At 40.4% G+C, this 25,797-nt stretch overlaps 1 protein-coding gene across 1 annotated transcript in view; it reads right to left on the bottom strand.

Annotated features, from left to right (window-relative positions):
- Window positions 1-910: 910 nt before the first annotated feature.
- The window catches only part of LOC141098245 (sorbin and SH3 domain-containing protein 1-like), a 529,519-nt gene continuing 504,632 nt past the window's right edge, over window positions 911-25,797 (bottom strand). Inside the window, exons 28-37 of the mRNA XM_073585871.1 lie at window positions 23,689-23,856; window positions 21,933-21,979; window positions 19,643-19,757; window positions 19,437-19,562; window positions 18,351-18,545; window positions 12,748-12,840; window positions 9,449-9,508; window positions 8,819-8,877; window positions 4,677-4,789; window positions 911-3,398 (exon numbers count right to left, since the gene is read on the bottom strand). Coding sequence (XP_073441972.1) covers window positions 3,331-3,398; window positions 4,677-4,789; window positions 8,819-8,877; window positions 9,449-9,508; window positions 12,748-12,840; window positions 18,351-18,545; window positions 19,437-19,562; window positions 19,643-19,757; window positions 21,933-21,979; window positions 23,689-23,856 — 1,044 coding nt within the window. The 3' untranslated portion in view covers window positions 911-3,330. The remainder of the gene's footprint in view (window positions 3,399-4,676; window positions 4,790-8,818; window positions 8,878-9,448; window positions 9,509-12,747; window positions 12,841-18,350; window positions 18,546-19,436; window positions 19,563-19,642; window positions 19,758-21,932; window positions 21,980-23,688; window positions 23,857-25,797) is intronic.

Genomic DNA, 25,797 nt, shown 5'->3' with positions numbered 1-25,797 from the left:
TTTTGAGGACTGTTCATCCTGCCTCCTAAGAATCTCTCATCTTAGGAGAAATACTTGTAATGTTATTAATACTCATGCTTGATTCAACAAGTTTTTTGCATTATCTATAAAAAAAAACATTTCTTGGATAATAATAAGCGGTCAGGGAAATGCCACCCTACATGGGAGTCTGGGAAAATAACAAGATATGATAAAGGTCACATTCTGCAGCTCGGCCCAGCACAAAGGGCATTCGGTCTGAAAGTGTACCTGTGATCTACACGTGCTAGGAGCAGCCGGCGCTATCAATGATAAACTACTCATCATGCCTCAATGTTGTTACTAACATGCTGCATCTTCATCAGTATACGCGTGCCACAAACCGGTCATCTATGGTATGAGTGACGGACAGCCATAGTTGGCCTCACCGGTTGGGTGATTATCAGTCCTAATATTTTTGACTAACCACAGTCCATCGTAAATGACAGCTCCTGTAGGAAGAATTCAGGTATAATGTTGTGTTCCCGATTTGTGGGAAATATGAGTTTGGTGATCAATGTATTCATTCTACAGAACACAACGACCAACCTTGGGCACAGTGTCCTCTCCTGCACACGTCTATCTAACTGGGGGGGGTTAAATGAACCTCTAGACCTGGAGAAAGTAGATGTTTGTCAGTATCGTCAGCCCACAGCGAGACAGTACAACCGGTTTACAAAAATTTAGAGGCAAATGTATTTGACATTTTAAAAACCACCGTGCTGAAAATCAACAATAAGTAGGAATAGAGATGGACTCATCCGAATAATTACTGGGTGGTCCACAGTGTACATGATCTAATCTCACATGTCCCCATGTATGATATTAGCACCTATCAACACAAATAGAGACTATAAGTAGAAAAAAAGTCTATAGCCCCTTCCCCACTTGCTTTTTCAGACCAGACAGTTCCTTGTTAAAAATTAGACTGGATAACAGAGTGCATCTTACATGCTGCAGCCTTCTTGTGGCTCTTTGTGTCCATGTTTCTATATTAAAGGGAATAGCTCACCACGTTTTTTTCCACTTAAACTGAGAGCATCATAATGTAGGGACAGAGATCTTGATTCCAGCAATATGTCACTTACTGGGCTGCTTGCTGTAGTTTTGATAAAATAACGGTTTTATCAACAGGAGATTATCACTAGAAGACCAGTAAATCTGCTGCCATGTGGTCCACCATATTCATAAGCTTTATATAACCCCGCTCCCACCAGTGATTGGCAGCTTTCTGTCTATGTAGTATACACAGACAGCTATCAATCAGTGGCGTGGGCGGGGTTATACAGAGCTCAGCATTCAGAGAACTGAAAAATCTGCAGCAGAGAAAACTGTGATTTTTCTCAAAACTGCAGAAACTAGCCCAGTGAAATCAGGGTCTCTGTCACTACATCATGATGCTCTCAGTTGAGGTAGGAAAAACCTGGTGACCTATTCCCTTTAAAGGAAAACTCTGGCCAAAAAAAGGCCACTGTATTATCTATAAAGCAAAGCGTGAGGAGCAATGCAGGACATAGGGATCTTCTAACTGGTGTATCGTGGGCCCCCCAAACCACATGCCATTGCGCAGTTGCACAAAGGGGTCATAGGTAGAACATATTTACAAGACATTTAGCAGGTAATGCAAGACCATGTGTAAAGTAACAAAAGATCAGACATACTAATGTACACTAATGGCTGAGAAAAGCCATCCTTCACTTCAGCACGTTAGGGTCACTGCCTAGATCTGTATAGTATGCACTATGAGGAACGTATACGGTATATATGAGCCATCCTTACTGTAGTCACATTCTTTATTGTATAAACTCCTCATGAAATTCATCACACCAACAGTTACTACATCCATATAGGGTGTGATACTACATCAGGACAATTTAATATAGGAAAAAAAAAAAAAAAATCGCACAAAACAACCATAATAAACAAAGAAAAAAATTGCGATCAAAAAACAGCACGTTAGTAAAAAATGGGACGCTCACAGGAGCAACAGAGTGTGAGTATATACGTCCATCATTAGCATATATGGGGATACATATCAAAAAAATATATCAACAAAGATGATCCATAACATCTAACATATTGCACAATACCCATACAATCAGTATAGAGATATATATATATATATATATATATATATATATATATATATATATATATATATATATATATATATATATATACATATATATCTCTCTATCTCTATATCAAAAAGACCTGCACTACCCACATAAATGAATATAACATTACCTAATGAATAGGCAGGAACAGTCCTGGAGCTTTTTTGATCTGCATACCCATATATCCTAATGATGGACGTATAAACTCACACTCTGTTGCTCCTGTGAGCGTCCCATTTTTTACTAACGTGCTGTTTGGTGGAACCCATCCCTTCCTTGTACCTGTATATTTAATAAATTTCAATTTTTGCATATGTACGGACTTTTTTGGAGTTTTTTGATCCCAATTTTTTTCTTTGTTTATTATGTAGTCACATTCTGTCCAGTAACATACAGAGACATGCCGGCCACTTCATATCCTTGAGGCAATAGGATTTTTCAGTTTCACTTAACAATACATAGACTTTAGCCAAGTACATGACCATTAATTAAGACCATTGCAAAACCTGAACAGAACTGACGTGTCCATTGAAAATCCTTCCGATTCATGTGAATTGGTGCAGAAGTGGAAATATTGAACATTCTCTTACAATGGTTCCTACACCTGCTTTGTGCGGAGCTACCAAATCCGAGGTGAGATGTGTGAGCGTTCTGTCCAAATCCTGGAGAACCGAGGCTGTATATCGGCAGGGGGATATGTGAGTAGTGCCCGATCAGCCGTAAACCGCGGGTCATCCGATGGTCACAGCTTGTGACGTCCGCTGCACAGCGATACGGGATAACTCGTTATACGTGTAGATATTGAATAAAATAAAACTTTAATAGAAGTAATTGCAATTGCGCCTTGTTTAAGAAAATAGAAAAAAAGTCACTTTGTGCAAACACCGCAGCTTCTATTCATTGATTTACAGGATTCGGGATATTAAAAATATAAATATTTTCTTCTAGAAAACGGCTGTCTGTGCTACACGTAGGCGACAGGTACACTTTCAGTACGGGCATGAGTAAGGCAACATACTAATCGATGACTGATTAACACGGCCTTTTGTTAGAAACTTAGAGAGTCGTGCTTTCACACAGTACTGACACATGTAAACCTCTTTGTGTAGAACCACATAGCTAATACATTCAGCGAAGGCCTTCATGTAGCATAATACCGAGAAGCTTCACAATTATGTAGCCGTGTTCCGGATTCTTAGTAAAACACTGATTTGACATAGTTGCCAGGGAACGTGCCGAACAGCTTTGTTCTTCTTGATGTACCTGTAGAAGGATGAAAGTGCAAATGAATACAAGAATGTCGGCATGATACTACAATTCTCATATGTAGATTATTAAAAGTTCTACTCAGTTCTTTCAAACATTTAGGATAGGCTGTCGGTTTACATAGGATGGGAGTCTGACGCTCACCAAACATACTGATCACTGGCTTACTACCCAGAAATGTATTTTTGGGCCTTTAGGACAACTTCTACTAAGTCAAGAAACATAACTGCCCCGTGATCTCATGATGTTCTAGTTTTGAGAACATATTTACACAAAGTCAGACTTGTCTTCCAGAAAATCCTCCAATGATGATTGGACTCAGAAGATCAAGCGACTGACAACCCTTATAAAAGTTGACAGCAAAACTATGTCCAATCCAACTGCAGGGAACATGCCTATATTCTGTGTGCAGTAACGTGAGCCTATGTCATCATTTCCACTGCTAGTGCAAACTTTTAAGGGTACCCCTCTTCTAGAAAACTGTGTGTGATATGCTTCGATAGTTCTAAAAAAAAACAAAACAAAAACAACCCTGAATACTACTTATGGTCCGCAGGTCCAGCGCTGACTCTCCGCTGCTATCTTTGTCTCTGTGGTTTGTCTGCAGTGGTGATCTCACGTTCACAGGGCTCCAGCCAATCACTTAGCTCAGCATCTTTGTATGTGTAGTTGAGCTCAGAGATTGGCTGCAGTGTTGATGTGACGTCATCTATGCAATCAAATAAGAAAGACTTGGGCAGCGGCGCTCGACCCACGGAGGGTAAGAAGTATTCAGTTTGGTTACTTTAGAACTATCACACCATATGGCATTAAGTTTTCTAAAAGAGGAGAAAAGGCTGTATACATAGGTTCTTGCAGGATTATAGACACGAGAACTAATCCACACCTGCTTTACAATACCTGGCGTAAGTTGCATGATTTGTTATGTGTGCAGTTTCCTGATACTGAAAATCTTGTGGGCTGGTACAGTGTGGTCATAATGGGTCACAATGTGAAATTGAAGTTCTGTCCAATTGGGGCAACTTTAGGTGAAAAAAAACCCTTGCACGATTGAAGTTACTGACTAGCCAAGGATTTATTCACAGCTGTGTTCAGAATTCTGTCATAAAAGAAGAGGAATTAAAATTGGCTCTAACACATGATGAGCACCAATGGTGCCTGACTATTATGTGTCTCTGATGTTTCTGTTATGGAGTCCTTCATTATACATGAGCCTAATAAAAGGCAGGTCACATTGGGAATGTTCTTAATGTCATTTGAGGTGGTAAAGCTTACCTACAAACCAACCATCGTCACACTTCTCCATGACATCAACAATGTCTCCCTCTCGGAGCTCCAGCTCATCTTCATTTTGTGGTATGTAACCGTACAATGCCTGATAGGTAAACCTGGGATGTGACGCAAAGACAAACATGTACCATGTGAGAACAGTCAAACAAGGCACAGAGGAAGAAATTCACATTATTAATTGCAGTGAAAACTAGAATTGTAATAATGATTGTTTATAAATATGAGTGCAAAGGTTCTATCGGGATGAGATGTATGGACCATGGACAGGGTCTAAAATAACCACTGTACATTAGTCCTATTTATACTTGGATGTCCACCTAAAGGTTTATTTCCCATCTTCATAGATGGCTTCTATCAGATAGTGCTTGTAAATACAAACACTTTTGCAATTTATGGCTATGTGCACATGTCTGGAATTTCTGCGGATTTTATGTGTTTTTGCCGCGTTTTTTCGCTGTGAAAACGCGGCAAAAACACTGCAAAAACGCATAAAATAAGCAATCCATTGAATTCAATGGCATTCCGCACATGCTGTGCTAATGCTGCGTATTTTTCTGAGTCAAAATCACATCGCAGAAAAATACGCAGCAGGCTCATTCTTTGTGCGGAATCGCGGGAATTCCGCACACATAGCAATGCATTGTTCCGCTTACTTTCCGCATGTGGCTAAACCCACCATGTGCAAAGTAAGCGGAAAATGTGCGGATGGTACCAAGGGTCAGGCTCTGGGTACCATATCCCTGTAAAAAAATAATTCAAATAAAAAATGGTGTTATTCTCACCTTCCGGCGTCCCACGCAGCGTCCCCGATCCTCGCGATGCTCCCGGCATCTTCTGTTCCCAGCGATGCCTTGCGACAATGACCCGAGATGACGCAGCATCTCGCGAGACCGCTACGTCATCAAAGGTCATTGTCGCAAGGCATCGCTGGGAACGGGACTTGCCGGGAGCGTGGCTGACAGGCGGGAACGCTGCGGGGGACGCTGGAAGGTGAGAATAACATCATTTTTTATTTTTTTATTTTTTTTAACTTTATATCTTTTTACTACTGATGCTGCATAGGCAGCCTTAATAATAAAAAGTTGGTCACACTAGTTAAACACTATGTTTGACGAGTGTGACCAACCTGTCAATCAGTTTTCCAAGCAATGCTACAGATCTAATTATGCTTGCAAAACGTTAGTTTATCACGGGAAATACGCGGGAATTACACATGCGGAATTGTAGCGTATTTCCCGCAGCAGGGAGTTGCGGAATTTCCGCGGCAATTCGGCAACGTGTGCACATAGCCTTATACTTATTACAATTTGCAACTGTTCTTGAGATATTGACACTTTTCTTTTGTTTACAGCTCGTTGCCTTGGAGACCGACCACCGCTGCAGTCTAGCTCGTAAGCACCTGGATTAGGAGGCAAAAGTGCGATCATAGCCAGCTTCAAAACAGTGCTTATAAGCTCAATAAAAAGAGCTTGTAAGCACTGTGTATGTTCTCCTGTCTAGCCGTGGTGGTCAGACACCTAGGCAACAAGTTGTAAAGAGAGCAAAAAGAATTTTAATAAGCTGTAAATTGCAATACACATTTATGAAGATGTAAACAACCCTCTAATGTGACTATGAAAGGCTTAAAGTGACCATTTTACGGTTTGCTGGTTCAGTGGTTTTAAGCACTTTGACATTTATATTCTGTCCTGGGATTAGCTGCATTGAAGTCAGAGTAGCCAAAAATCTTAAAATTGATCTAGCACGCATATGAAGCATTGGAGAGGATGTGAGGTGACCAGTTGGTAAAGATTGATGTCACCCAAGTGTCAGTACATAAGCAAAGCTGAACATTTTATGACCTGGATAGCCAATCCACATGGAACACAATGCTGGGCTGCCACAAATAGCTGAGGCATTGCATGTCATACTGTCCAGTAAAGAATAATGATTTGACAGGCTCCCAATCTTGCATTCCCCCGGGCAGCTGAGTGAATATCTCACATTTCCAGGCTGCCTCTCCATTAATCTTTGCGGCTCAGTTGAGACACATTCCTTCTGTGCTCATGTAGGTAATGGAAAGAATGAGGTAGTGCTGGAGGTTAAGAAAAGGCATGCCCCAGCGACTGGTTCCCAGCGGTATTTACTATCCACAAAATGGTCAAAGGTCAATCTATGTAAGGATGACATCATGTCTTTTTTTGCTGTTGTGGAAATATTATATTTCCGATACTCAAGATTAAAAAACCTGAGCTGAAATACTACTAGATAATTTTATGGGAACCTTCAAGGTATGTGGCCAGACTTAAAATGCAATGTAACACCCGAGTAATTTGAAGCAAACACAAAGTACAATGGCAGAGAAGGGCATTTAGGGATTATTATAAGGTCATCTTTCTGCTGCCCTTTAAGATGTGATCTAGTTTTATTTTTTTAATATCTTCTAGCTCTCCCTGGGTGCAGTCACTCATTGAGATCCTGCTGCTTCTGTCACAATTAGCTGTCATAAGAAGGTCGAATGAAGAATTCTAGCATACAAACGATGCAGTTAAAAATTGGGAAACCCACTGAAATGGGTCTTCTGCTTTGGACAATGACTTTTAAGATGACTACATGAAAAAGTCATAAGTAGATCCTAAAGTGTCCCCCTTGTTGTTCCCGCCAGTTATCAGCTGTGTTATGAGGGGAAACCTGGCTATAAGTATTCAGTTTCCCTGTAGAGCCACCAAAATGGAAATTATACATTATATACAGCCCATTCCAATCAATGCATTGCCCGTGTAATTCAGGGCAGGACAGGTCCTACAAACCTCCAGTTGCTCTTTTTAAGTGTTCACCATTCTTAAGGGACCAGAATCCTGATCAGAGGACCCTATGAAATAACTGACATGTGAACAGCCCCATAGACTGTCATAGGCATGAGTGCTATCATGAAAAACAATGGATGGCACTTTGTGAAAAACTAATGTCTGAAAGAGGCCTTTGGAAGAATCCATTTAATTAAATGGATAACTCTGGTCCTCCATAGATGACTACCTTGATGATACAGTTCCTGAATCCTAACCAAAATATGGTAACCTTCTCTTCTCATATCCAGATTCTAGGTGCCCATTTATCTGGGGTAATTATGGTAAATTTAACTAGTAAGTGCTAAACCTTTTAGAAATCCAGCTAAACATATTTGTTTCATGTTTGTCAACTGGTCTAAATAATAATGATTGCTTGCAGGCCCCTGGTGAAGTTACTTGGTTGCCAGCAGTTGGCTGACGAAGATCAAAAATTAAATTTAAACGGATTTAACTGCACACCGGATGTAACCGTGTCTGCAGAGTGGAATAAAACACTTTTTTTATTTTGCCTCCTCGTATTAAAGATATTAGTAATTCAAGTGTTTGGTCCCTAATGGGTTAATTTTCATTAAGTCTTAGTGGGTATTATCAGATTGTTTTCACTGGGGGCGTGTACTTATTTTCCATGTACGATATTGCCAATAGTAAAAGATTCAATTACTAGTTGATTCTGTGTAAAGGGGTATCCACTCTCGGACAACCCTTTCTCACTCTGAATGCTTGCCTCCCGTTAAAATAAAAACAATTATACTCAACTCTCATGCCAAAACCCTTCAAGCAATGTTGGCACATGCTATCCCGGGGCTCGAGTGAGGATATATGACACGTGAGCCCTGGGGCCAATCAGTGTTGGTGTCACTCTCCCCACTTTCGGACATATACATATTCAGGAGGAAGTGAACTGCGGCTGCCCGCTCACTTCCTCTTGATTACTTATACTTCTGAGTGACGCCACAGCTGATTGGGAGCAGGTTCTCAGGTGACAGAACAACCTCACTTTAGCTCCAGGAACGTGAGTGCCGACACTGCTGGAACGCAGTGGACAATCGCTTTAATTTGCCTTTGTGTGAGAATCAGGTCAAAATGGTGGTCAAAAAACCCAAATCCAGGATGCAAATCGATATTATTTTAGCCTGAAGACGTACAGATGTTGCAGAGATGGATTTTTACAGATGTGCAAATCGTTGATACATTGGCTTCCAGTGTTATCTAAAGCTTTACATAGGACTGTATGTAACCCTACAGTAATAACGGGTACAGGTCACAGAAGATAAGAAGAACAATGAGATGGAAACTTACGCATCTTGAGGCGTCTGACTCGTCTCTAAGCTTTCCCCTCTTTGCTGTGCCTGAGGTTGCTGGGAAATGATTAAACATTGTTTATTGTCATATGAAGACACTTTGTGTCGATAGTCAAAGGGGTGAGAGATAGTACTGCAGTAACGGACTGATTTCTCTGCAATGCTTATTATCTCATTACAGACAGCTTCCTGCAGACAGTCAACAGGAGGAAAGAGACAGGAAAAGATGGAGACATTCCAGAGTGCATCAGACAAGTCCAGCATATAACAGAAGTGGAGATCCCGTTAAGTCCATGAAGTGGAGTGCAGGAGTATTCCAAGGGTAAGCATGGAGAAACAGGCAAGATACAGAAGAAGGGAGATTTTAGTACAGATATACAAAAGACACAGAGGAGAAAGCCTGATGCAATTAGCATGTTGCTGTTAGAAAATGCTCTTAATCTAGCAAAGAAATGTTGGTGAGCTTGGCTCAGTCATGCATTATGGCGGTTAGGATTGAAAGTGCAGGCGTAGGCAGAGAAAGTAGATTATTTGAATTGAGAAACAGAAACACACATGTTACAGAGACAGGAGTCAAATCAAATGCACCAGTGGCCGGTCTGTGTCCGGCGCATCAAGGTCCTCTTACCACATAGCTCTTTTCAGACTCTGTGAGGTCTGGTCCTGTGGTCAGTGTATGATGAGGTTGCTGTGGTCATTAAGCAAATTATAAGGGACACATTTAGCATGGGTTATTTTGTTATAGGGAGACATAAAAACACACTACTTAATACTTTAAATCTAAGACATTTCTGCTTGCCAATTTCCAATCCGGTACCTACTGGAGGAAAAAAAATTAAATTTTCAATGCTAACGTGGCACATACTGAAATAGGCTACTGTCTAAAGGGTATGCTTTTTTTGTTACTGACATATTTAGCCATCAGTCTACTAGTATTTAGTTTGGTAACATTTTTCCTTTTTTCACATTTATTAAAAATGTGCAAGAATGACTGATGTACCAGCAGGACCAGAGCTGTAGATACTTCAGCACTAATGGAACAAGCACCATCTGTTGCAGAGATCCATACAGGTAATATCAATTGCTGTGCAGATTTAAAGGGTCTTTGACAGATCAGAATGACAGTTCAAACCAGGCACAGGTGTTCGGTGCACCATTTGTGCAAATGGGCAGTTCAGTGCACCTTCCCTCCTACTTATTTTCCTAGTAGAACTGTCAATAAAGGTCAAGAAGGATGAAAAGTCAAGTACCGTAGGTGGGACAGCTCACTGAAATGTTTGGCCATGCCAACTGGTGTTTGGTTTTATCAGTTTGTGAAGGGTTATCCAACTGCATAAAATCTTTTACAAAACAGAAGCTTATGATCACATGAGCATTCATAAAAAATAAGATCACAAACATACCACTACAATGATGAATTCAGAATAAAATGCTTATTTTGATGAAGTGTAAAAATATTGCAGATAATCAAAATTAAGAACATGTGTATGTCTGCAATGTCTTGTATTAATGAGGATAAGGGATGGGTGAACCTGAACAGAAAAATTCTGGCGCTTTGCCCAGCTCTTCCCACTTGCCCTGGTTCAGTGGCAAGTTGGGTTATATTTGTGGGGTTGATGGCAGCTTTGTAAGGTCAGCTGACATTAAGCTCACAGGTTAGTAGGGGAGAGGCAAAGCGCCAGAATTGGCACATTTAATTAGAGGGCCACCACCTATGGGCCACTTCCCAGTCTGAGAATACCAGCCACCAGGTGTCTGCTTTAGCTTGGCTGGTTGTCATAAAAAGAGGGGACGCCACACCATTTTTTAAAAATTATTTAATTGTTGAGTTTATTTTTATTCCACAATCCATTGAATAAAATATACTTTTATTCGTGTCACAACCCCTTTAAGTCAATGGGGATATGCTGCAAATAGCAGGCACAGTCTACAGATAAGAGTGGCACTGTGACAGTTTTTTCTAACTCCCAGCTGCTAGTCCAGATGATTGGTGCTTGGTATTGAAGAAGCAGATCATATAATAAATTGTAGACTCTACATGGCAAGTTTTGCTTTTCTATTGAATTGCTATGATGGTGGAAGAACATGGATCCCGACTGTACATATTCTGTTCCTTAAAGGGAAAAACTGCAGAATAACTTCTATAACGACAATAAGTGAAGCCACTGAATTATGAGGTAGACATATGGACAAATGTTCGACTTTTATGATGATGCAATGGAATTATGTAGACTCTGTTTCAAGGCAAACAGAGAATAAAATTAAAAGGTAATTTGTCACATTGAACTTGCTGTCCAATCTACAGGTAGTATGTTACAGAGGAGGAGGAGCTGAGCAGACTGATATGTACTTTTACGAGAAAAAATTCAGTATTAGAGCGCAGTCAGACTATCATACGAAAATCGCAATCCTTGGACTGGCCGTCGGCTCTAAGGATCTGAGCGTGACAGCATGTATTTCTATGCTGCTGTCACAATCAGAACAGGAGAGCCGGTGGCCAGTCCTAGGAATGCGATGTGATGCGATACAATACGCTGCTCGCGTGAGTAATAATCAGGGCAGTGAAGTTGGAGCCCATTTTGGTGGAGTTGGAGTCGGAGTCATGGATATTGAGGAGTCGGAGGTTTGGCTTACCAACTCCACAGCCCTGGCAGGGCTGTGGAGTCGGAGTCGTGGAGTCGGAGCCCATTTTGGTGGAGTCAGTGTCATGGAAATAGAGGATGGTTGAATGTTACCTCTGCATATTTAAGGCCCCCATACACATTAGATAGTGGTCTGCGCCCAACAATGGTTTGGCCAATAATTTGGCTGACGGCCATCTCAACTTTCTCTCCCATAGACAGGAGTGCACATTTGGCTGAGCGCTCCCATCTTCTTTATTGGATAGCCGCTGACAGACGTCTCTGCTGGTGGCTTATCTCCAGGAAAACAAAGAGATCAGCAGTCTAAAATCAGACATGCCCGATTGACACCTCTCCCAGCAATCAGTTGACTGGCGCCCCCATACACCTCGGAATGTCAGCCAAACCTGTCGATATCAGCGGATTCGGCAGACAAGCCTGTCAAACATGAGGAACTCCAGTCTCTGGACTCAGAAGACCACAGAGAGCAGACATTTCAATAAATACAATAAGTTGAATGGAATATTTCCCATAAAATTATTTGTCAATCTGCCCAGAGCCTCCTGTTCTATCACCTAATGCCCACAGATAGTAATGCATGTTCAATGTGGATTTCCAGTGTCATAAATATTTGGCCTAAGGCAGTCAATGCGATAAAAAACACAAAAGAACCTATTCTCACTCCGTCACTCCAGCGCTTCAGATGTCATCTGGTCTTTGTTCACTTGACTGTAACAATGACGTACACACCTGACTACTGCAGCAAATCATTAGCCTCAATGTTGTACGCCACAACATAAAAGGTGCGTATATGTTCCTGTGTTATTTTATCCTTTTGCCTGCCTTTGTCAAAATGTTGAATGATCTTCGAAAACCTTTTTTTAACATGAGTCATGACAGTTTCCCTATGACTTATTATTTCAGACACACTAATGAGCAGATTCGGATGGAGAACATTGGCTGAAGTATAAATCTATACACCTATCTGGATAGACCATATGGTCTTAAATAAAATAAGGATGAATTTATAAGTTGAATAATATAGTCAGGGACAGGAAAGTAACATCTTTAAACAGTATAAATATGTTACACTTTACAAAGCAATACGGACTATATGGGAATTTGACAAATAAAATGTATGAACTATAAAAGTATATATTGAGTTCTAGTTTTACTCCAAAACTAAAATATGTCCGTAATAACCAATAACTTGAAAGGGAGAAAAAAAATGGTATTAACAAGTAACAGTATAGTCTCCACGACTGGTATAAAGATGGCGATAAAAATGTAATTTTCTTGGCCTTACCACAACAGAATTTGAGTTCAAGGTATTAACCGGGGAGTCTGTAAACTTTACGGGACTTTTAGGTGCTGTTTGTTCACCGTCAGATCTGCAGGGCTAATGAGATGATGTAAAAGGACAAAGTATGCAATGAGAATGGGATGACAAGTGAATACACAATAGAGAGATCACGTAATTGCACAGCGATTGCCAGAAGCCATGCTGTGTATACACACTCACACAGAAACCACTGTATATCTGCATGCAAGATCGCTATGTACAGCAGGAGGACTAACAATACAGAACACATATAGGAGATTGCTAAACAAGGACTGTATGGTACAATATAGAAAATATGTAAAATAAGTCAAATCTAAATTTTCTTTGATTGATGGGATTTTCTCATGTACCCAGGATAAAACACATTGACAATAGTCACAATAGAAGCGTACGGTCCACCCAAAATAACAATAAAGATCACTATTTCAAAAATAATGTGTACAACTTTGTAGGACTCAGAATGCAATAATGTCACATTTTAAAACACAAAGATGTGGGTTACATTGCTGTAACAGTGCTAATGCAGATGTGAACAGAACCTACCCCTGCTTTTTTGGAATAATGCATGATGACTGGTCATCAATAGTGATGTAATAGTCACTTAAATAAGTGTAGTGTTACTCTGTGTAAAGGGAAATTAAGTACAACTAGAAGACCTAAATGTATGCATTAGGCCCCGTTCACACTGTGGTTCTGCAGTACATCCAGGGGCTCTGACTGTATCACCTTAAAAAATTAATTTAGATGAACCACCGATGAGCCATAGAAAACAATGACATGAACAGAGTTGCAATGAATACAGTTTTTGCTTTAACTCTGAACATGTCCATTTTTTTTTAGACAAGAACAAAAATGTAGTCTGCAGAAATAAAAATACATGTAATGCAAAAATCTGATAATAGCTTCCAGTTTAGCTCTAAAGAGGACCTTTCATCAGTTTCAGCTTGTTAAACTGGCTACCTTCTGGAATAGTGGCTGCAAAGGTGAGTAAAATGTAGTTTTCATTTTTTAATTTTTCCTATCTGTTGCGGAGATATTATCTTGCAAAGTTTAGGTTATAAATTATGTAAAGTTTAACGGGGTAATACAAGAGATATGTCTCTAGGGGCATGTTCCTCTTCCACTGCATGAGATTGACCAATCATAAGCAGGCAGCAATATACAGTGGAAAAAAGAACATGCCCTCCTCTCCTCACTGAACTCTGCAGCTAATGTGAGGCAATATAGCAGAGAGGAGTTATGTGTCAATACAAACACTACCAGATCTCATCTCACAGTGCTGTCAACTCATACATTCAGTACACACTGACTGCCGTGAGATATGTACACAGAAATTAATAATGACTTGTTTCTTTCTCAGTACCTGAAGCACTTATTTATGCAATGAGCACATTAAATTTAATCAAAATCCCCGCATGTGTTGAGGCTGTCTAACAACCGCAAATCATGCAGCCACAGGGCCTCGAACATAATCTACGAGCACGCCCAGATATTCGAATAATACCTGAGCATGCTCGCATGAGGCGCTATCCGAGCACGTTCACTCATCACTACTGAACACCCATTTCCAGTTTGTTGAGGATGGAACCAGGGAGCAGAGACCAGCAGGTCATTTGGCATACAATGGGATAGGGAAAGCTTCACCTGATGAGGCCATAAGACTATCATTCACACAACAAACACTTTATGAGTAGACCCTAAGAAATCATAAATGTAACCTGCAGTCCAAACCACCCCGAATACCCGATAACTATTCACATTCACTGAGAGTAGGTTCACATGAGCGTATAAAAAATCATTCAGATTTTCATCCTGAAAACATTAAGGATTTTTTCTCACTTGTCATCCATAAGCAGTCCGTGTGCAGTCTGTTTTCTTACAGTAGCAGTTATTGCTTACAAGACAATTTACAGTTTCCTATATTACAGAATTGTAATGTATCTGTAAAAATCAGATGCTGTACTGTGGCTCCATATGGTGTCGGATTATTTTGCGCACCCTTAGACTTAGACGAGTCTTCTCCGATTTATGGAAGAAACTAGTGCATCCTGAGAATTTTTCACACGCACATTTGGTCAGTAAAAAAAACAAAAACCGCTCATCTCACTTCCCAAGAGCACTGGGACCGAAAACACAGTGGTGTGAACAGGCAGTAAAATGCAGAGGTAGAGGTGAGAGATTGACCAACACCTCCGGTACCATCCATCCCCAGGAAAACAAAAAAAATTAACAAAAGATATTTAAATACATTAGTGCCTGCAAGGAATGAATGCTGCTCCAGGTGGAAAATACAAAACCCGTCAATCTGTATTAGTAAACGAATGCATTCAATGAATATTGACCACCGCGCCATTTATAGTTTCCACCTACGACCAGCTATCAGGTGAAGGATGTCAGACAGATACATATATGATTGTTGGCATGTTCTCCAGAATCGCAAGGATATATTTTCTGAAATACCCTTTGGGAGAACTACATTATTAGGCAAAGTCCTTTCCAGAACACGTTAAAAATAACTCAAAATACAATTTAGAGAAGTCATTGAGATATTAGTATGTCGGTTTGCAAGCGACTGTATGCTCAGATGAATCATGGCGCTCTTGCAGGGTTGTACATGCCCGATCAGGATGAACAGTCAGATAGCGGCAGTGCATGCAGCTTGAGAGCAAGTGTCTTTTTATGTTTAAGCTCCACAAATCCAGCAGCTCATTACCTGTGACACACTGACCCTGCCTCTAAGTCTGGGAGGTGGTTGATTTGTGACAGGACAGGAAGACAGTGCAGAAGGATAGACAGATGAAGAGAATGGCATTGTGTCTGTGGTCTTTAAAGGAGAGAAAGCTCGTCAGATAGATTACAGTGTGGATAATCATTACAGGTTAATAATATACACAACAAGCATAATAAGATGCACCCAATGTCTATACCCAATGGAGACCACCATTTCATGGATAAAACCTAATATACCTTGTGTTCAGGAATATTGGCCACTTCATGGTGTCCATTGAGATAAGACGAGAGGTGACCTTCTATTATTACGGTGTTATGCCTCATTCATAAAGTGACCTTAGGAAAAAAAATTCTCACTAATTATTCTTTTACCTATCGGTGGTAAACAGATTTACCCATCTAAGGCCAGGTTCACATAGCATTAATGCAGTCCGTTCAACGCATAGCGTTGACGATCTGCATTAACACTACTTCCATAACGCGATCGCGTTATGTCATCCCGCTATCGCAGATGCTTCATCTGCGCTAGCAGTGACGGACCCACGGACGCTGCAGCCCGCGTCCGAGGGTCCGTCACAGAATGACGGCACATTGCTCACGCATGCCGATTATGGCATGGGTTAGCGATGCGCTCGTCGATTGCAGTGTATGGGTGCGTTAACGCATCCGTTACATAGCGTTAATGCCACTATGTAACGGAAGCGTTAAACGCACACCATTAACGCTATGTGAACCCAGTCTAATAGGCTGCGAATATACTTGCAGGTACGATGAGACTATAGCGTATACTGTGTTTTTTAAACTCTGTAGAAGAAAATCTGCAGCAAAACAATTTAAGACGCATTTTGGGTTAGATTTTTTGTGTAGTTTCTAGGTCACATTTACAGCAGAACCTTATGGTATAATTTGGGCTCCACAGAAAAGCTTTACAGAATACAATGTGGAGCTTCTTCAGGTGTAAGCAAAGCCTCTATCGCACAGTGACTGCCTGGAGACATACAGAATAGAATCATAGAATCGTAGAGTTGGAAAGGACCTCCTGGGCCATCTGGTCCAATCCCCTGCTCAGTGTGGTAGGCTTTCTCATTGGTTAATCTATGATATTTTCTTTAATCAATTAATTCACAAGTAAACTCATTGAACTTCTTTGGTATAAAATTTTCTGAAGTCATCAATGTGAATGGGCTGTAACACAGTACGAACACTAACATTAGTTGGCAAGACACACACGCATTGGTTTTTAATGTAATAAATTTGCAACATACAGAAGATGAAGTGACAAACAAGGGTTAATAGAAGATATAATGAGTTCTACATTGCAAGTCATCCATAGAGAGTAATTTGCAGGCCCTAAAACCTCACTCTGATGCACATGAGCCGAGAGCACACACATGCACCATGTACCTTAATGGGACTGCCCTGAGGTCTTTCGCAATCCTCTTGGACATCACTGACAACGCTAAGACATTGCTTACATAACTGGCTCTCGTTAGAGGAAGGGGCATTTGTTAAAGCCTTGAGTGGTGCACATCTGGTTGCACATGGCATTCCCTGGGTGTCTCTAATCGTATCATGTGATGCCTTCCAATTGTCATGCTCACCATTTACTATGGAACAAACATTACTCTTGGAGGGGTGCTGACTACGTAAGACATCGGTGAGCTCCGAAATCAAAATATCATGAGGTGCAGCCATCTGCACTGGAGAGCCTCCAAAACTGGAAGCTGAGCCGGCAAACTTCTCATCACTGTGTGGAGAAACGACGTAGCTGATCCTAGTAGAAGACTGTGGTCTGGATGGGTAGGTTGGCACTGAGGACAGGCCAGAATTTGGGGTGGATCTACCAGACACATTACAATAATGGAGACTGACAGATGGTGTTAGAGACAATGTCGGGCTGGCAGCTGCTGATGGAGTTATGTAGTCTATAGTACAAAGCGTGGCGTCAGGTAAAGGTGGTAGGGGGGGAGTTGAGGTATATCCGCTATTACGGGAAACACCCATTGTGAGGGAAATCCATTCAGATGTGATAGCCTGCACTTCTGGAGAGAAAGCTCTACGAGAGATGTGAGGTGGAGTGGTAGTTCGTGGTCTGGCATAGCTAGGAGACTTAATGGAATAAAACAGAAAAAAAAGAAGAAAACATAAAAGGAGGAAGAATGTGATGGAAAAATAACAAATTAAAATCACAAATTACAGTATCTATTTCACTTGCTTGTTTGATGGATGTTTTAATAGTCTAGAATCACCAATAGTCTAAGGGGTAAGTAATATTACAAGACTTGTTAAAGGGTTGATTGTGACTTGTAGGATCGCTACTACCAACAGGTGTCGCTATAGAGTTCTAGTCCTCTTTTTCTCTGAAGAGGCAATTTGTATACACCAATAGATATACTAAGAAAATGCTGCAATACCACTTAAATCCACAAGGTGGAACAGTAGACTTGATTCTTTATTGCATTGTACATGATAGCCAAGGTGGCAGTGGGTTCAAGGCCCTACTCTAGTAATACAAGACTGAGAAATATCTAATAAACATGGGAAATAAATGACATAAGCCCTATATTACCGGGTTAGCATCTGCACTGTATCCATTTATAGAATTATTTGTTATTCTTCCAGACAAGGCATGTACATGGACCTATTTTAGACCTTGAGAAAACCAACCTAGATCTACGCTTCATGCCTACACCCCCTTTTCAAGATCTGTTGTATACATGTCTACTTGTAATTATTTGTTGAAAATATAACAAAAATCAACAACTTAATTCTTGTGTTAAATACACAAAAAAGTGTAATATTCACACTGTAGATCATGAAGATGGTGAAATACATACCTGGGGGGAAGCACTTGTGCTTCTATTTGGGGAATATGAAAATGGCAGATCCATATAATCAGGTGAATTTTTTACACGTGGCCTCTTGAGGACATCTACGTAGGTTACTGGAAATATACCTTGACGGCTGGTACCAGATATCTTTCCTTCATACCAATTTTCATCTACTCTGCGGATCAATGTTATCCTTTCTCCCTTGAAAATGAAGATTAAATATAATATCCTTTTAAGAACAAGGATTTGTTTCTCTTAATAAAATAAGAGATGTCATCCTGATGCACAGAAGTCATAAAATCATTATCTGATCGCTTACAGGAGTTGTTGTTTTTAAAAGCTACAAGTCTACTGTCACAATGTGATTGCAGACTTGAGAATCCTCATAAGGAGTTTGTATGTTCTCCCCGTGTTCGTGTGGGTTTCCTCCAGGTTCCCCGGTTTCCACCCACACTCCAAAGACATACTGACAGGGAAATTAGATTGTGAGCCCTTAAATGGAACAGTGATGATGATGTTTGTAGAGCGCTATGGAATTAAAAGCACTATATAAGTGAGTGAAGTAAATAAATATCACATGCACTTCTTGCTTTGAAAATCCTCCGGTAAAGGCAGACATGTGATTGCAAGTATACAATTTGCATAATTCCGGTCAGATTACGACTAGACGTGTCTTGTTGGCATGTGACCTCTTGTATGCAAATCCCAGCACCAGAGAATCCTGACAGCAAGCAGTGAGCGCAAAGTGAGGATTCACAAGTTTGCAGACCCAAAATAATTAGTATCCAAACAGATAAGAAAAAGCACAGCAGATCAATAGCATAGGGACATAACAGATTGGTCACTGTAAAAAGAGGTACAGAGACAAAGAACAACTTTTCAAGAATGAAGGATGGGAAGGACAAGTTTAGTGATATCTGCAATGAAATCACTAGCTGAAAAGTATGCTAAACATGGAAAATTATAAATCAGTCCTATGTATTCGTTAGTATTAGTACTTATACATGCTCCATGGCTCCGCCCTTCCATACCTCCATCCAGCCATCCTATATATCAAACTTGCTAAGTTTATGATCAAGTTTCTTCTGGTACCTTTTTAAATGACATTTCTACTGCTGTATCTCCAGTAAAGTTGAACTTGGCCACAGCGTCTCCATATTCCAGAACTTGCACCTGAGGTGGCTTCTGCGGCTGTGCTTTCTCCGCTTGTGGCAGTATCTAAAATGAAACAGTTTTGGCTTGAGATACAGAAAAACAATAATGGCTTCTCAATTATAAGATTAATGAAATAGATATACCTCAATATAGGAAATAGGGAAGATTCCTGTCCGGCCGTGGTGCTCTCCTTCAAACCAGTTCTGATCTATCTGCTTGTAAATATAAACGATATCACCCTTCTGGATCGGCAACTCCCTATGAATGGAAATAAAAATGATTTCAGTTTGTGAGCATAATATAATGGCACTTAAATTACATTTTGTTTTTTTACAATACCCTCGTGTACATCGAAAGGGAATGTGTTTTTATGATAAACATTTCTTTTTTAAATTGTTGTTCTGATCTAGGTCACCATACATATAAAAATAGTCATGAAATCTTGCAGATTTAACTCTGGACACTGAGTCTAAGGCCGGGGTCACACATGCGAGAAACTCGCACGAGTCTCTCATCTTAATATCCGGCACTCGGGACCGGAGTGTTCTGGTGCATGTATTTTTATGTGTGAGTTTCTCGCATGTGTGACCCCGCCCTTCTAAGAAATTACACTTCCTTATCTGTAATAATCAATTTTCAGTGGACACCTCATTATCACAGTCAGGATTAGAGTTAAAGGCAACACCTAAATATACACAACACAGGATCACACCATTTACAATAGGTGGTCCCAGGGGTGTAACTACCATGGTCGCAGCAGTCGCCACTGTGACCGGGTCCGGGGGGAGTCAGGGGCTTGGCAGGTATCTCCCAACGTCCCGATTCTCGCGGGACAGTCCCGTTTTTGACCCCCCCCACCCGCTTCCGCCCGGGAGTCTATTTTTCCCCGCACTGCACTGAGCCGCCATGCCCCCCATCCTCACCCTCCCACAGAGACCCACCGCAGCCCCCCACAGCCTGCAATAATGTCGTCGCTAGGCTGTTATCTGCTGTACACACAGGACCTGTGATGAGGTCACAGGAGGTGAGGAGTCAGGGGTCACATGATCGGGGCCTCGATGTGTGCGGGACTCTGCTGTGCTGGTCGTCATGATGCTGGATGATGGTAAGTTTGTGTGTGGTGGTTTATAGGGTGGATGTAGCAGAGCTGTGTGTGTACAATTTTGGACGGAGCGGACCTGTGTGTACAATTTTGGACGGAGAGGAGCAATGTGTACGAGGTGTACGGAGCGGAGCCGTGTGTGTACGAGGTGTATGGAGCGGAGCTGTGTGTGTGTACGAGGTGTACGGAGCGGAGCCGCGTGTGGACGAGGTGTACAGAGCACAGCCACGTGTGTAAGAGGTGTACGGAGCAGAGCTGCGTGTGTACGAGGTGTACGGAGCGGAGCCACGTGTGTAAAAGGTGGATGGAGCCGCACATGTACGGTGCGGAGATGTGCGTGTATTTTGGCATGGGGGCCCCATTTGGAAGTTCACACTGGGGCTCATAACTTTGTAGTTACGCCACTGGGTGGTCCCAGTTCCTCTCCTCACTCTTCCCCGCACAATGACCTCTGCACAGCTCACAGAGCATGCCCTAATGTTTGCTATGGTCCATGTAGCTTTGGAAAAGTAATTGAGTTTTGTTAACAGTAGCTAAAGCAAGATGGATGGCCTCATAATCATCTACAAATAGAATAAAAAATTGACACATTTTTAAAATAATAAAAAGAAATGAAAAATAATTACCACCATTTTGCTTTTTATTAGAAAAATAAAATGAGAAAAACAAAGATGCATTCATAGCAAAATAACTAAACATAACAAAGATGCATAAAAACATAACTAACATGTAAGCAAGTTAAATCAAATGGACATTAAAAATATTGGTACCGTCTCACAAAGAATGGTGATAATACTAAGCCCTAGAAGGCAGTATTGTAGCACACAGTAATTGCTATATCTAACAATAGATTTTTAGAATTCTATTTTATGGGCACATCTCTCATCTACGACACATTTTTTGTAGATAAATGCTAATAAGTTATATTATATTGACTTGAATAGACTGTAACAATACCATATGATACAGTAGTATTGTTAAAAGTAATATATGCTCTACTTTCTATTATTTTTGTCATCCTTGAGGGTTTACAAAAAGATTTCAGTGTAACAGAACCCCATTGAATTCCTAGACCCATTTCATTCTTGGCCTCCTAGCCTTGTGCATTCGCCAGTGTCCAAAAATACATTTTGAAAACTATTTTTTTATTCATTATTTTATAAAGTCACTAAGATGAGGTGTGTTATCAGTAGACGTCAGGTTACACAATCTGCCCTTATGTTCATAATTTTTCTAACGTTACCCCCTAAAAAAGTTTCTGTGGTGGCCTCGGCTTAGCTTAGTCTTTGCACATGAGTTGAGAAGACCAGACCTTTCCTTTTCATACTTACTTCAGAGACTGTGCTTTGAAGTCAAACTTTGCTCTTGCTTGTGTCATCTATCAAAAGGATAAAATGGAAGGATATAGTAAATGTTATCATAGTGTACCAAACGATGGAAACCCGCAGATGAGGACAATTCAGATATTTAGAGTTGATTTACTTGGAATTCTTAGAGACAGAAATAATAATGTTCTGAGAAAATTAGCTCTTCTTGAGACACAGCTCATAACATATTGATGAGTAATTAACATTTTTTTATGAAAAGATGGCCTAAATTGGATATTTTAGATAGGGGTGCTGTTATGTTAATCCTTTCAGGAGATAATTAATGGAAGAACTTGAGCAGGACAAAGCTTTCATCAGTAGAATCTACATATTAATGAGTAGCTACAGTCCCTAAATACATTTCATAAAACGACAATTCTCAATAGGGCCCTGGAAATTTATGGCAGGATCGGATATAGTTGAATTAAAGCAAAAATACTAAAATAATTGTGTGTCCTGTCATAAGTAATTAATATGAGATCATAAAAGGGTTCATTATTGGTCCTAGATTTTAGTGTAGACAGCATGAGAACTAAGACCATACAGTGGGAATTAAACTCCTACGTTCCTGCATATATTCTATTCATGATACTTGAGCAGCATATGTCTCAGCGGTAATTTCCTCTCATTAGAAAAAAAGATCAGTGGCAATATGTTTTCATATTTTGTGTTTAGATCATCTTTTCTTTTCATACCGCATATGTTGGGTGAATTTACCCATAGATTCCTTTTGGGCCCAATGAGTGCTAAAAAAGGCAATGTGTCCAGTAGTATGGTATACATGTACACAAGGGCGGACACATACAGAAGAGGGTCCCTGTGCACTAACAACATAAGGACCCTTTACAGTCCAATATCTCATCATCATGCACAACCCCACTGCTTTAGGAGATGGCAGTGGACGTCCTTACCTATTGGGAACCGATGCAGCTGCACAGGTTGCACCAATGGCCTCCCTTGCATGTACAGTTGCATGCACTGAAAGTCTACATTGGGAATAATTTCCAATGGATAAGTAAAAGAGATGAAGACAATTTTCATCCTCTACAGTACATTTGACACTTTTTACGCAGTACAGAAAGCCATTTTGAAAGCTGTATTTGAGAATATACTAAAATTATAACATATCAGGGCTGTGATAGAAGTTAAAGTTCCAAGGGCTCACAATGGCTTCCTGCTCAGTGTGTGGGGAAATTATTAAAAAACTTGTTAAAAAAATTAAAAAAAAAACACGAATTTAAAAAAGAAAAATTTCCACACAAAATATTAAAACACATGGAATCGAGTAATAAAATACATTACACACACAATATATATACACTGTACATAAAATATATATATATATATATATATAGATAGATAGATAGATAGATAAATATATAACAGATTTTTACACTTTAGAGACATGTTAGTAGGTTATATGAAATAATAAAAATTATTGGTAAAGGAAAAAGAATGATTTTGCATCTTGAGAAATAAAACAGAAGAATAAAAAAAAAAAATGATCTAATGAATTCATGCAGTGGGCACCATCTCCCAAGCCAACATGCTGCTACGTCAGAATTATTATTGCACTTCTACCACCCGAAGCTGGTGCAAAGCAAATAAATAAAGGAAAGCTGATGAATGGTAATTGCTAGGCTACTAATGATTGGCTATATTGAATGGAAGTGAATGAAACATATTGCTATGGGCCAAGCAGCAGTTATCAAGAACAGACCTCAGACCGAGATCTCCTCTTTGATGAATCGTCTACATTAAGGAGGTCTCCAAATCGTTCATTAGTGATAAACTGGTGATGAGATGGGACAATCCCAGTGTGCCTCCTAGCAGCAATATCAGCTTCTTCTTGCTCACGTTTAAGTCTTCGCTGATCCTCTAAAAGTTTCTAAGATAAAAATGCCATTATTGGGCTTGTGAGTAACCTGACTGTCAGCACAAATATGGGCAACAGAAGTTCAAACAATGAAGACAATGTTAAATTGGCTCTTTAAAGTGACACTGTCACTAACTCATTGCTGCATTTCCTGCCAAAATTAGCAATTGGCGACAGGAGATGCAGTAACAAATGATATGGGTCCATTGCTTTACCAACCATACGGCATTCTACTTTGCCCCAGCAAAGCTCCCATTCCTTCATCAACCAGAGAATATGCAAAACTGTGTCTGCAAAGCTCTAAAGTCTTGGCCTCACAACTGGATGACTAGTGGTGCACCTCCTACCTTCAGGAGAGGAGAAGCATACACATTAGACTAACGTTGGCCGAACAATTGCTGACATCAATTGGTTCTGACGACAACCTAATGTGTATCAGGGACTCCCGACTCTACCTCAGCAAATTATATTGTTTGAGATAAGGATCAGTCATATCAGATTTTGGGCCACTGATCCTTTTATTTTCTGCAAGGTAAACCGCCACCAGAGGAACGGCAGTGGCCCTTTCATAAACATAAAAGTGCTTGCTTTGCGTTCCTGTATATGGAGGAATCAGGAGAAAATTACTGCTAGCCAAACAATTGGCCAAACAATTGTTTAGCTGACAGCTATCTATTGTATATTGGGCCCCTTAGTGACAGCATCCCTTTAGCAAAAAATAATTGTCACTCTGTGATTACATATGTACAGATGCTTCTCACAAAATTAAAATATCAACAAAAAGTTAATTTATTTTACTTCTTCAATACAAAAATGAATCTCATATATAATATAGAGTCATTACAGAGTGATCTATTTCATGTGTTTATTTCTGTTAATGTTGATGATTATGGTTTATAGCCAATGAAAACCCAAAAGTCATTATCTCAACAAATTTGAATAATTAACAAAAACACCTGCAAAGACTTCCTAAGCGTTTAAAATGGTCCCTTAGTCTGTTTCAGTAGCTCCACAATCATGGGGAAGACTGCTGACTTGACAGATGTCCAGAAGGCAGTCATTGACACACTCCACAAGGAGGGCAAGTCACAAGTCCAGGACATGGGCTACAAGTGTTGCATTTCTTGTGTCAAGCCTCTCATGACCAATAGACAACACCAAAAGCGTCTTACCTGGGCCAAGGAGAAAAAGAACTGAACTGTTGCTCAGTGGTCCAGGGTGTTGTTTTCAGATGAAAGTAAATTTTCCATTTCATTTGGAAATCAAGGTCCCAGAGTCTGGAGGAAGAGTGGAGAGGCCACAACCCAATCTGCTTGAGGTCTACTGTGAAGTATCCACAATCAGTGATGGTTTGGGGAGCCATGTTATCTGCTGGTGTAGGTCCACTGTGTTTTATCAAGACCAAAGTCAGCGCAGCCATCTACCAGGACATTTTAGAGCATTTCATGCTTCCCTCTGCCGACAAGCTTTTTGGAGATGGAAATGTCATTCTCCAGCAGGACTTGGCACCAGTCCGCACTGCCAAAGGTACCAATACCTGGTTTAAAAACAACAGTATCACTGTGCTTGATTGGCAGCAAACTCTCCTGACCTTAACCCCATAGAGAATCTATGGGGTATTGTCAAGAGGAAGATGAGACACCAAACCCAACAATGCAGATGAGCTGAAGCAACCTGGGCTTCCATAACACCTCAGCAGTGCCACAGGCTGATCGCCTTCATGCCACACCGCAACGATGCAGTAATTGATGTAAGTAAAAGGAGCCCGACCAAGTATTGAGTGCATTTACTGAAAATGCATTTCGGCTTTTAATATCATTTTTTCATGCTGATGTTATAAAGTATTCTAATATACGGCTATATTGACTTTTGGGTTTTCATTGGCTGTAAGCCATAATCATCAACATTAACAGAAATAAACACGTGAAATAGATCACTCTGTTTGTACTGATT

The sequence above is a fragment of the Dendrobates tinctorius genome, unplaced genomic scaffold (genome assembly GCF_039654945.1).
Source record: "Dendrobates tinctorius isolate UK_male_01 unplaced genomic scaffold, ASM3965494v1 ptg000089l, whole genome shotgun sequence".
NCBI classification, from domain to species: domain Eukaryota; kingdom Metazoa; phylum Chordata; class Amphibia; order Anura; family Dendrobatidae; genus Dendrobates; species Dendrobates tinctorius.
The sequence above is the reverse complement of the archived record's forward strand: the minus strand, read 5'-3'. Positions and strand labels throughout refer to the sequence as shown.